Here is a 13,596-nt window from a genome sequence, read left to right as displayed (position 1 = left end):
GAATTAGTCAGTAACTGTTTTAGCTAAGTACCTCCTTCTTATGATTCCAAATACTTACTCGCAATATAGGATACTTACTGTATGAGATATTTACCTTTAGTATTATTGTTCAGTGCTTTGTGCGCCATACTTTATATAGGGTGACGTGACGTTGTGGCCTAACGTTACGCTGCCGACCATTTCCGTGACTACCGGAGGCGAAAAAAAGGTGTGACCAGGAATCGACTTTGCTGCATGTCTCCCCCTACTGTATCTCTCTTTCCCTCTTTCCTGTCAATCTTCACTTTTATCTATCAATAAAGGCAGAAAAAGAAAAAATAAACTTAAAAAAGACAAGGCACCGTCTCTGTAACCGTGACTTACCAAGCATGACGAGGTTGGTGGTGCCCTGTTCATTTCCAGAAGGGTAGGTGGCGTACTCGCAGGTGTAGCGTCCGGCGTCTGCCATGGACAGTCTGGAGATGCGGATGGAGGGGTTCTCCAGGGAGCCCTGGATGAAGACCACCCGGTCCTTGAAGGGCGAGTCTGGGAAACTCTGGCCATAGATGGGGTGGAACACGGCGATGTTGTCCCTCTGGCCTTCCACGGGCTCCCATATCCATGACACCTACACACACACACACACACACACACACACACACAGTCAATGTTAGGCTGCCTGCGACCAATGATCAGTGGTTTATAACACCTGTGAAGAATGTAACATTGATTAGGCTATAGTGCTGCACAATTAATCGAAAAATGATTGAGATCTAGATTCAGACACCTATGCAATCTCATTTGGTGAAGAATCGTGCAGCATTGTTGGCTGTCCAATTTTTAGTAAATAAATATTTTCATGGGAAAAAATGTTATTGTGTGAGAATCGTGAACTCATTCTCGAGGAAAATCGAGATTCACATTTGAGCAAGAATCGTGCAGCACTATTAGGCTACGCAACTAATTATGTTCTCTTATGTTAGGTAAGGTAAGGTCATTTTATTTATATAGCGCCTTTCAAAACAGTTGTTACAAGGTGCTGTACAATAAAATAAAAGGAATAAAACAAGAACATCTCAATAAAAAATAAACCAACAATGAAATAAGAAACAGAGCAGCAAAGACAGTACCTAGAAATAGATAAGATAAAACAATACATAGAAATCACTGGAGCAAGCCAAAATGTTTGCTGTACAAATGCGTTTTCAGTAGCTTCTTAAAGATCTCAACAGACTCAAGCAGAGTGGTAAATCATTCCACAGCGTAGGTGCAACAAATTCGAAAGCTCGATCTCCTTTGGTTCGCAGCTTAGTGGCGGGGACAATGAGAAGCCTTTGTCTGAAGACCTAAGGTGTCTCATATTCACCTTGGGGTGCACCAGTTCACTTAAATAAATTGGGCCCATGAAGAGATTTATAAGTAATTAATACATTTTTAAATTGAATTCTGGAGTCGATAGGAAGCCAATGTTATGTTGTCTTATGTAACTCAACTGTTTCTGGCACTCTCATGATACTTTCTGTTTCTATTTCCTTTCGATTGCATGTCCCATATGGCGGAAAAATGTCGGAAGCAATTCAAGACGACAAAATGAAAAGCTTGAATACATTTGAACATTCCCTTACGGACCTTTTTCAGATTTGCCATCATTAAAAATAACACATCGCTGTATTGTCTTTAATTAGTTTTTCTTTAAATAAACGTTATTATACAAACTTACAAAGACATTTGAAACACTGCTGTGAGGAAGAGAGATCATGACAACATGGCTAGATAGACTTTCACTCTCCAGTGACACATCGTGAAGGGCATAACTAACCAACTGTTAGATAGAAATGATCAGTGGTGTAAAAATTACTCAGTACTGGCTTCAAAATGTCCATTTTGACCTCAGATCAGATTCTAAAAATGTCCATTTGAAAATTAGTTTTCTGAAAAAGCTAAGTTTCTATGTCAGTCATTCTTTGATTTTTCTAAAATAGCAGACCTACAAGCTCGTAGCGCACCACTCTGTGGTGCTATGAGCTTGTAGATCTGCTATTTTTCAATAGCTAAAGCATAACATAATGCTAACACCAAAAGGGGTACCAAAAATAAAAGTATTTATTGTGCAGAATGTCCCGTTTCAAGTTTTCAAATATATAGTCTTTTGAAAATAGCAGATCTACAAGCTCAATGTACAATGCGTTGCATCGCGATGCATTGTGAGCTTGGACATCGGCTATTTTCAAATAGCCGCGAAATGTAGGGCTGAAGTCGTTACTGTATGTTTTGTCATAATAATCAAAAAATTACAAAGTGTAGTGGAGTAAAAGTACAAAAAATGTGACATACTTACTAAAGTAAATGTACTTAGATACTTTCCACCACTGCAGGGGTAAAGTCCCTGCCCACCATGCACCACAGAGCTGATTGTGGGTTCAAATCATGGTATGAGGCACTCGGGTGGTGCAGTGGTAAAGTCCCTGCCCACCATGCACCACAGCGCTGATTGTGGGTTCAAATCATGGTATGAGGCACTCGGGTGGTGCAGTGGTAAAGTCCCTGCCCACCATGCACCACAGAGCCGATTGTGGGTTCAAACCCATGGTGGTGCATGGGCTTTGTAGGGCATCGATGCGTGTTCGGGGGAGGGAAGCCAGGCGGGGAGGCTGATTTAATGTCACTGCACGTATTCCTACAGACTGGGGGTGGCACCTGTCAGCATGCAGGGAGTGTGGGCAGATGAGTCAATATGATACAACAGCAGGGACACACAGAAATGTGTGTGGGGAGGGATCAATTGGCATAACGACTAAATTGAGGTGAAAAGGGAGTAAAAAAATATCAAAACAAAACAAAAAAGCCTTGCTAGCGTTTCTAAAGATTGGCAAGTCAGTCAGTCTGAGCTAGTTAAATTGTCTCTCTATGGTCTAAACCGAAATGTTTCAATGCCTGTATTACCCTGACACTTGCTGACCACCAGTGTTATTTTCCCCTGTAATTATGACAAAAACTGAATCCATTCTTGTAATATTCTGTTCATTACTTTCTGGCATCTTCCTCTGTTGTCATTGTTCCCTCTGAACTGCCCCTTCCTCCCCCTATCAGAAAAAGTGTGAGTACTTGACAGGGCATTTACCTGGTGGGCCGGTGCACTGTGTCCTGCAAACTCCAATGTATTCTCTGATGCAAGCTCCATTGATATAGCAATCTCACAGGCCAGCTGGAATGTCAGATCCTTTTCTGACAGCAACCTGCGCTGCACAGCCTCAGAGCGCAGTCCACACACAAAGCTATCCCTCAGTGCCTCGTCCAGGTAACGGCCAAAATCACAGGTGGCTGACAACTGCCTCAAAGCAACAATATAATCAGAAACAGCTTCCCCTTCCTTCTGGTTACGTTTTTGGAAACGGAAGCGTTCAGCTATCACAATCGGCTTCGGTTTATAATGCAAACCCAAAGCTCTCTTCAGGTCAGCATAATCCATCCCACTTGGCACATTAGGAGATACTAGGTTCTTCAGCAGCTTGTAAGTGTCCGCCCCAATCACGGAAAGAAACACGGGCACCCTCTTGTCATCAACAATGTCATTTGCCAACATCCACTGCTCCAGACGCTCAACATACGACTCAAAATCCTCCTTCGAGTCATCGTAGACATCCACATGACCGATGCGTCCAGCCATGGCAACGTGCAGGAGAAGGGATTTTTTTTTACCTGGTTCCTTGACAAAAAACAATGTCCTTTATACGACCAGTGTACAGGATTTAAACAAGTCCTTCACGCAGAGACGTTCAAAAACATCCTCGTCGCCACTCTAATATTCTGGGACTTGTAAATAACACACTTGGAGAGCATTCAACATAGGTCTTTACTTCTTGACTCTTAATGCAGAACTGACACACACACAGCACACTCAGAGGCTACAACAGGCTGCAGGGGATCTTGCTAATCAGCACAGGTCGAAATAATGTTCTCAATCAGTGGCATGATCTTTCACCTAGAAGACACTCTATTACAATTCTCTTTGGATAATAGTAATCTCAGCAAGGCAGTGGCTTCTTGGTTAGAGTGGGTGACAATATTATCACACGAAAAGATGAAATTACCTACCGGTACTTAGGTTCTTCCTCTATGCATGCACCTCTTGGTACCACAGCACCTCAAAGGCCCTTAAAACAAGGCTCCAGACTTCCCAAAACACACTGGTCAGGCTCCTACTTGGCCTCACCCCCCGAACCCACCTCACCCCTCCCACTTTGACAGGCTGGAATGGCTGAAGGTCAACGACAGAGTACAGCATCTTGCAATGGGTCTGGTCCACAAGATTCGATACACCACCAAAATACCCACATATAAATCTTCAAAGTCCGCAAACACAACACCAGAGGGAGTGCAACAAACCATGTACAACCCAGATTCAGCACAAACAAGGGACTAAATTCCTTTCGCTCCTATGCCACCAAAATGTGGAACGCCCTACCAACAGTCATTAAGACATGCAAATCCCTTGACTCCTTCAAAACCGCTCTCAAAAGGCACCTACAGACGGCTGCAATTCGTAACTGGCCCACAAAACTGTATATGTTTTTTTTCCCTTTTTACCTCCTTTATGATGAATTCCAGTTCTGTTCTTTGGCTATATAGAAGAGTCTATTTGTACGTCTCTAAATGTTTTGATGAATTGAACAAGGTGGACCCTCTTGTAAACAAGTGTAATGCTTTATTGGGTCGTCCACTCACATTTAACAGTCTTTGTATTGAGTTGTGCTTGAAATGTACTGTAATTCTGCAAACTGTTAAATATTTCAATCAATCAATCAATCAATCAATGATATTGAATGTTGTCATAGGCTGCATCTGTGATACACGATTATAGGTCATCAATCATATATTAATCTGTGAAGTTCGGGGTAACTAAGGTCGCATTCTCACCTCTACTTCGGTAGACTCGATGCGATTGGGGGGTGGAGTTGCATCATTCTTGCACATTTAATTTGCTGCGTTTGCGTTCACAGTGCGCTGTCAATCGAAGCAGGGAACTTAATCAATGTGTTTAATTCATAAACTAAACAGTGAAATCGATAGTGTTAAAATTATACTTCGATTAATAGTTAGGACATAAAGTGAGGTTAACGGGGACAGTGTCGGTGGATGCAGTGTCGCTGTGGGGACTGGACCTGGACGTTATTGTGTGTGTGGGGACTGGACCTGGACGTTATTGTGTGTGTGGGGACTGGACCTGGACGTTATTGTGTGTGTGGGGACTGGACCTGGACGTTATTGTGTGTGTGGGGACTGGACCTGGACGTTATTGTGTGTGTGGGGACTGGACCTGGACGTTATTGTGTGTGTGGGGACTGGACCTGGACGTTATTGTGTGTGTGGGGACTGGACCTGGACGTTATTGTGTGTGTGGGGACTGGACCTGGACGTTATTGTGTGTGTGGGGACTGGACCTGGACGTTATTGTGTGTGTGGGGACTGGACCTTATTGTGTGTGCGCGCGTGTGCAGTATGAACACATGTTGTAAGCACAGCGGAGACAGCAGCGCTAAATTAATCCGACCTCCGATGTTTTAATATTAATGTATTTATATTTAAACAAGATTTTAGTGACAGTGCTCCATGACAGACAGAATATTCTGTACACTGGATGTGTTTTTATGCGTTTCCTTAAGCAATTGATTAATGTGCTCGTCCAACCATATTTCGATATGTCTCCTCATTCGACCACGTCTATCCACGGTAACGGCCCTAACGGGACATCTGCGTAAAATATGCTCTCCAACTGTGTTTGCTCCTCATTCATCCGCTACATTGTTTTGCTTCATTTCCTTTATTTGATGCCGATTGCATTCCAACCTGCAGTCAATCGAAGTCAGGTGTGCTTGGAAGCGAAACCCCCGTTTTTTGGCGAACTAGAATGTGATTGTTTGATCCTCATCAGAGTTCGAATGAGCCTTCACACATGCCAAACGAAGCGCACTTTCCAACAATACGCAGCAGGATTCGTTTTAATCGCAGCATCGCATGCTGGTGTGTGAATGCCACCATAGTGCCTAGAATTGTGCTGCCCGCATTCATCAAATGTTGATTGTCATTGGGATGATGTCATTGGCATGTAGAGTATATTTTGTATACTATATAGTACATGTATTTTTTTGTTATAATTTCCAAGGTTGAAACTAAATTGCTACAGTGTGTGAATTGATGTTACAGTGCACACACGTCTTATCATGGTATTTGGTTGATGGAGCGTGTTATTGTGTTTCTTGGCACACAGGCTGAACAGATTTACACAGGGGAAAAGGAGCCTATATGGCCAGTGTGGGCAGCCAGAAGCCTTAAATTACCGTTGGAATAATGTATTTTGTAATATGAAAAATGCAGCCTTGTCTTTTAGCTTTTTGTCTTTGTCTTCTTCTTTTTTTCTTTCCGTAGTCTTGTTTGTTTTGTTGTCTGTTTTGTCATCAATAAAAATTAAGTGAAAAAAAAAAATTACCGTTGGAATAATAATGTCCCGATCCAACCCTGAAAATGCACTTGATTAAAAAGTATTACTTTAACTCTGTTCTTTGCGACCTTAACATGACTATTGTGGTTTCTTGACAGTCTAGGTGCCAAATTTGACTGAGGGACTGCCATTGGATTTTTTTTAATTTTCATGTCATATGAAAGCTGGGAATCATAGCTTGACATTAGTTGTTCCGTTTGACCCACCAGTTTTGGAGATATGGCTTATAGAGTAATGTCTTGCAGAAAACAGCAAGTTGAAAAAACAGGCTTGAAAGGTTCACTTCTGTGGACATTACACCTAGCTACATGTTTAAGCATTTATTTCATATTTACATGTTGATTTCAGCTCTGACATTTATTTCACACATGAAAGTATGTGAAGAGTCTGCCAGCCTGTGCTATTAACTCATTTTGGATAAAATATAAATAAATTCAGTTTTTCTCCTCTGGTGAAAAGACCCCTGTACTGGACTTTAAAGGCAATGTTCACACACTGGCACACCTCATCAGGATCTTGGAATATGATTGCTTTGATCCCCAAGTATGATTGCTTTGATCCCCAAGTCTGAACAGGGGAAAAAACACACGGAAACTGATCGGCTAATGCGATATGAATCACATCCCTTAGCCTTGTTCAGACCGCACACAACAAATTCAACTTCAATCTGGGTAGGACTAGGAAGCCAGATTTGTGCTGCCAGTTTGAACACCAGTCTGAATGTTCTGAGTGAACATGGCAAGGGCAAAGTTTAGAGGAAATGAACATCTATATAGAACTTAATTGATGCAGTCTTTTACAAACCGCATGCCTATGAACTAGCGAACACCAAAATACCAGGCAATCACGCTGTCAAGAGCCTGCCATACTCGGATAAAAGAATGAATAATTCTTACAGATTATATACGTGTGTCAATACTTTGTTTGAGCACCTCTCCTTTCTCCATTGTGTTCGTTATAGCGTGAAGGTACACTTCAACTGGAACTCTAGATTAGTTTCTTGGAAACCTGTAATTTCATGCTACAGTGATGTTTTCACACACATAGGCCATGCATTTTTTATTTTAATGTAGGCATATGCCAAATATCTACTGGCTTTCTATCTGCAGACCAATGTCTTATTACATTTCTGTGGTACTGTACTTCCATCTCACGCCCTTTCTCCACCTCAACTCTGACAGCATATCAATGTTCTGGACACGATTCAACATGATACTGTAGATCGGTATACCTGACAACATCCCCAACTATCTGATACCTCTGTAACCACGGAGAGCAAAGGTCCGTTTCTCAGTGGATTTATCATCTATGAAGGTTAAAATAACACCCGTGTGAAGTGAGTTCCAGACCCACAGGAACGCACTCAGGGTGCGGCCCAATTCCGGGGAGCCGCCCCGCGTCCGAAACGGTTGAGAAATGACAGAGTTACCATGTGGGAGTCCCTCTACTGTACCCTCTACTGTACTGTACTGTCACTGTACTGTACTGGCACACCCACAATCACCATATATACAGTTAATATATATCCGTGTGTTTTTGCGTGTGTGTTAGGTTGCGCACAGGTGGTGAAAAACAACCATGCTGTTTTCGTGCTCAGACGCACCTACTGTACCCAGCCAGCCAGCCACCAACCCACACACATAGTAAGGGAGTGGTTGCACCAGTCAAAAACCTAATTGAGCCCCCATGCCCCTCGCAAAGAGCCCCAAATCCATATGGCCACCATTAACACCCTAACGCCCGGGGTTATTTAATCCATTAAATCAGAGCGCCCAGCGATTTATATCAGCGGACCAGGTGCTATCCCGGATGTAGCTGAAGCAGCTAGATGTAACCGAAACACTCCGGAGGCGATCGACAACAACAGGAGGTATGATTAATTCTAACGCGACTAGCGACGGGACCGCGATGGGCCGTCTAACACATACATTTTGCTTAGAATTGGACGGAATGATTTAGAATAGATCAAGAGTTATTCATGTTTTAAGATTTTCGGTCTCGTTGGCAAAAATGGGGGGGGAACATTTTCGATGACGTCCCACCGGGAAAAAACATGTGCAATAACATCTTGCATCAAGAACCTGTGGGGCGATGCGATCGGTTTTGATATCAATAATCTTTGTCCTTTTTATTAATCTCCATCCTGAGCGCTGGACGTTACTAATTGATTGAACGGAGAACTCCATCCTTGCCGCTCAGAGTTTTAACAACCTGGCAAATATTTCTAAATGTTATTATGCTTTAAGTAGTATGTGACGTTTCAAACTAGTTTTCATGATTCTGAATCCTTTCCAAGCATTCGTTTTGTTCCCACACGTCTCAAGATTTGCCATTGACAATGAACGGAGAAATTAGGTCAAAATTCTGCTAAATATGACGTAAATTAAACATCAAAACATTAGAAGCCATTGACATTGAAGGGAAAATTTACGTCATATAATCATACGAGCAAATCACCTAACCAAACACAGGCAACAGGCATCCTGATTGGCCAGTATGAGATGATGCATAATGATGTACGATGATAAGAGCGCCCCTCGATTCACACGGGTGTGACTTTCTTATTAAGAAACGGGGGATGGAAGACGACAATTATTCTTTTCCTGGTTAAATGTGAACCACTTCTCAAATTGATTATTCATGATACTGAGTGGGTGGCAGAGCAGTAGATTGAAACATCATCACAATATTCATTTTACTGGCTAAGAATGCCAAATCCAGTGACGGTTAGTATAGTCTGTGTTTTGCACAGAAAATGCAGAATGTTGCAGTGATGACTGTAAACGCAGTCTGCTTCATATCGGTAATAGTCTTCAATGTCCACTGTGTTGCGGTAGGGCATTGGTGGTATGTCATGTAGGCTACTGTATTGACACTGTTTACGAATGATTTCTTTCTCATTGGAAGAAAATACGTTTGGTTTATAATTATTTCATCAAAACAAGTCAGATGTTGTAGATAAGTGGTCTATTTGACTTTGAAATTGTGTAAATTGTCCCCAGACATTTTCATTCCCCCTGCCTGCTTTATCAGCGCCGTCCATATTGCACATACCGGTAAATAAATATTCCTGGTACTGCCGTACTTAATTGTTACACCTGTTGTCTGGACACACAAAGTGGTTTTGACATTATGGCAGCAGAGGAATGTGAGCTTCTTTTTACCATTGTAGTTTTTGCAAAGGCCTCTATTAATAAATGCAGCAGCAAGATAGTCTAAAGTATGAATACAGAAACATCAACAAAGTGGAAACAGACTGACAGCAAAATGTCACCATCAAGACATTTAGCTGAGAGAGACATGAAGCAGAGACCGCCACTATTGGATCCATGTTAAATATATTTGTATGGAGGGATAGACAGTAGGCTGACAGGAAATGGGGAGAGAGATGGGGGGGGGGTTACATGCAGTAAAGGCCGTCGGGATCGGGAGTCCAGCCCGCGGCACACTGCCAGACTGGATCACCAGCAAAGGTGCCTGGACCGCTGAGCCACGGCCCAGGATCCCGTGTTGAAGACCCCTGGTGTATGAGAAGCAGATGAAAGCAGCATTGCTTTTTTACCTGAGTGAGTTTTGTGGATCCCCCTCCATCGATGAACTGGCAGCGCAAATCAACAGACTCTGTAGGGAACGCCTCCACCTCCTCCTCCACCCGAACCCTCTGGCTCCACGCTCCTGGAGAGAGGAGAAGAGAGATGAGGCATTAAAACAGAATGTAGAAGTGAATGATGTAACATGAGGGTGTTCAAATATAAATGTTATACATTTTGAATACTATATACCGTCCGTGGTAATGTTGTTTAACTTCAGTCTGGCAGCAAAGGATAGTAAACTAACTGAGAAGTGGGCAACAAGGAAATATAGATAAAAATGAAAAACACAAGAAAGCCTGGCGAGGGAGATAGAAAGATGAAGAGGTAATGTAGAGGTTTAAATCCACTTGAAAATTGTCCACTAGAAGCATGCGTCTTCACTCACTGTAATATTCCCAAAAACAGATATCTTCTTGTATTAAAATAATTCAGTCCAAACAGTGGTAAAAATGTACATCACGATTTACTTCTCAAAAAACACAAAAAGAAAGTTCCACAGGTTTACAAAGGTGTGAGGACGACAACGGTAAGAACACTGTGTGCTTCCAAACTCCAAACTGTTCTGCCACTGACTGCCTCTCTGTCACTCTGATCAAAGCAGCTCCCTAATCACCAATATAAGCTACACCTGATTTCAATGCACACCAATTATCAAAGGTACAAAATGTTCTCTCAATGCAAAGATCCTCTATAGGCATAGGCAATATACTTGTAGTACATGAAATAAACAATGCATTTAGCAATTATAATCTTCAAACATTTATGTTTTATACATTTTACTGAAATACTCATTATGAAATGTTATCTCTGTGGTTTGGCTTCCACGGGTAAGATATGGGGGAAAGAGAGAATGATTAAAGCCTGCTTTATACTTTATGGTACGAAGGCGTCTACAACAAGCCAACAGCGTACGGTATAGCGCATAGTGAATCACAACAAGCCAACAGCGTACAGTATTAGCGCATAGTGAATCCAAAGTCAGAATGGGCCCGAGAGCAAAAGGGAAAGACAGTAAGAAGAGCCCGAGAGCGTCACAGGGGAAAACTAAAAGAGAAACACAGAAAGGGCCCGAGGAATCCAAAGAAAGAGGGAGAGAACATCAACAGCATCATCATCAACCATTGACGTGTGCCTTAGGCAGAGTCTCAGCAAACTCAGCAACCAGAACCTCCTCGTGAAGTTTGAGCTAATCTTCCACCAGGGATCGCTAGGGGCCGAGCCCTCTAGGAACGCTGCCGCATCACCCTCTGACTCCATTCGTGAAAACAACCAAAATTCAATGCAAAACAGCCTGCTGCTGTCAAGTTTTGTTTTTGTTTTTCTTCCAGTGAGGCGCACCACAGGAACGCACAACACTCTTTGAGACAATTAGTGATCTTTTTCCCTCTACCCAGCGAGGGTTAACCACGAGTCCACGAACAGAAACAAGCCTTGGCTAGCTGGGCATGGCTCTGATTAAACATTAAAAAAGTTTGTTTTTGTTTTGTTTTGTTTTAAAGGTTAGTGTCCAGCAGTCATTCTGAAAACTTTATGGTACATGCTGATCAGCAGGTTATTGTTATATAAAATGGTTGCATAGGCACATTTTGTTTTGCTGTTTGAGCATCTCACATCAGTATGCTGTAATGAGTACTGTGAAGAAGACGCTACAGGGATGGCCCCTAGGCCAAGCACCTCTTGAAGAGCATGTAAGGTTCTGTTGCCCCTGCATGCAAACAATGGTACAGTACATCCTGATGCATAGTGCATACACTACAGTACAAACTGTTTGCAAGCACAGAGCTGTACTGCATGCACTATGGACCCATGGTACTGTATAAGCCACCTAAAGTTAATTGGTTTCAGTGAATTTTGCTAAACAATATCCTGATGCGGTGGTGTATTAACCACATGCCAGGTATACCATAATATGGAAACATTTGCTGAAAATAGACGAACATTCAGGGAAAATAGATGTAAGTGGTTAAAGAAGGCATAGCATTGGAAAGTGCTGCAGTATACGGCTGCTTACAGAGAGAACAAAACCACAATGGTGGGAAACATTGGGTAACACACAGTGAGTCGTGACAGAAATAAGTCACAATCACTGCAAACAATACAGTAGGAGGAATGTTATTGTCACATATAGGACAATGTTAAGACTGCCTTGCAGACTGAATGCTGTATGGCAATGTGGTATGCTGTTATTCCAACATATAGCACAGCGAGTAACTATTGCATTTATGTACAGGAAAGCTTTTATTCCTTTGTGCAAAACTGCCATTTTTATACACTGCAGTTGGGTGCATACATTGTGTAGAGCAGTGGTTCTCAAGCTTTTCAGGCCGTGAACCCCCCAAAATATGAACTTTGAACTTGGGAGCCCCCTAATACATTGGGTGTATTGTTGTACAGTAGCTGACAGTTTACATTATTTGTGTGTTTTGTTCCTGGCGGTTGTATGGCTAATAAAGAATCTATCCATATGGAGACAGAGGGGTTAAGTTCATTCTATTGGATGGAACACAGCGTCCACAACCTGCAACTTAAAATAACTCAAGCTATAATATAGTTGAGTCCGTCTGTTCTAGTGGCGTAAAATTATCAGGAGCACAGCTTACATCTGACAAGTTTTTAGTTACCACTGTCGTGTTGCTTGCTCTGGGTAGGATCTGTCGCTTTGCAAGCACCGACAGAGCTTTGTCGCTCTATATGTAAAGTATCTTGTGACAAATTGTTGTGATTTGACAATTTAATTTAATTAAATTTAATTGTCACAAAGATTCTCAATATTTCAAATGTTAAGACTGGCCTTGATCATTTCTGTGTATTCTTTGATATGCATACTCCTGACAACCAAATCATATTAAGTACCACAAAAAAGTACATTAATGAGATCACTAGTGAACTCTCTCTTCCATCCCTGTACATGACCTTCTAGAGATAATTCACATTCTAAAATTGAAAATGTTATACAGCCTGAAGATTAGTGCTCACCTTGACTCTCTGTCTTTGAAGGCTAGCCTAAATGCCAACCCAGATATCTTCTTGGTATCATTATTATGTTCAGATCAAAATGTACGTATGCAATAATATCAAAGTCAGCCTATTATCATCTTGAAAACAGGATTTATGTCCAAATACAAAAAATAACTTATCCATGCCTCCATGCAGCAGAAGCGACTACTGTAATCATCTGCTCTCATGTCTCCCCCAAAAAACAATCAAACAACTACAGCTGCTATCTGAACATAATTTACACAAGGGGTGGGAAACTCCTCGGGTATATAAATCCCTTGTGTGATCACCCGGTGCCAGAGACTAGAGAGTGAAAAACACCATTGCTTTTGTGTATTATAATGCAGCTACAGTTTACTTAAACTACAACTGTGCTAACTCACACACAAAATGAATTAAGGCATCTCTATATAAAAAGTATCATACACATAGTGCCACAGTACCAATGATGCTCTTGAAAATAAAGGGGGCTTCAAAATAAATGCAAATACACTAACAAACTCAAACCCTAACCTCCCACAGGGCAGC

The 13,596-nt window shown here is 41.9% G+C and overlaps 1 protein-coding gene across 1 annotated transcript in view; it reads right to left on the bottom strand.

Annotated features, from left to right (window-relative positions):
• The window catches only part of pvrl2l (PVR cell adhesion molecule related 2 like), a gene marked incomplete at its 3' end in the record, with an annotated part of 187,497 nt that overhangs the window by 56,809 nt on the left and 117,092 nt on the right, over positions 1–13,596 (bottom strand). The window contains exons 2-3 of the mRNA XM_080787107.1: positions 10,041–10,153; positions 364–607 (exon numbers count right to left, since the gene is read on the bottom strand). Coding sequence (XP_080643233.1) covers positions 364–607; positions 10,041–10,153 — 357 coding nt within the window. The remainder of the gene's footprint in view (positions 1–363; positions 608–10,040; positions 10,154–13,596) is intronic.

Source organism: Protomyctophum bolini, assembly GCF_963924005.1.
Source record: "Protomyctophum bolini genome assembly, chromosome: 17".
NCBI classification, from domain to species: domain Eukaryota; kingdom Metazoa; phylum Chordata; class Actinopteri; order Myctophiformes; family Myctophidae; genus Protomyctophum; species Protomyctophum bolini.
Note: the sequence above shows the minus strand (reverse complement) of the source record. Positions and strands in the feature narration are given on the sequence as shown.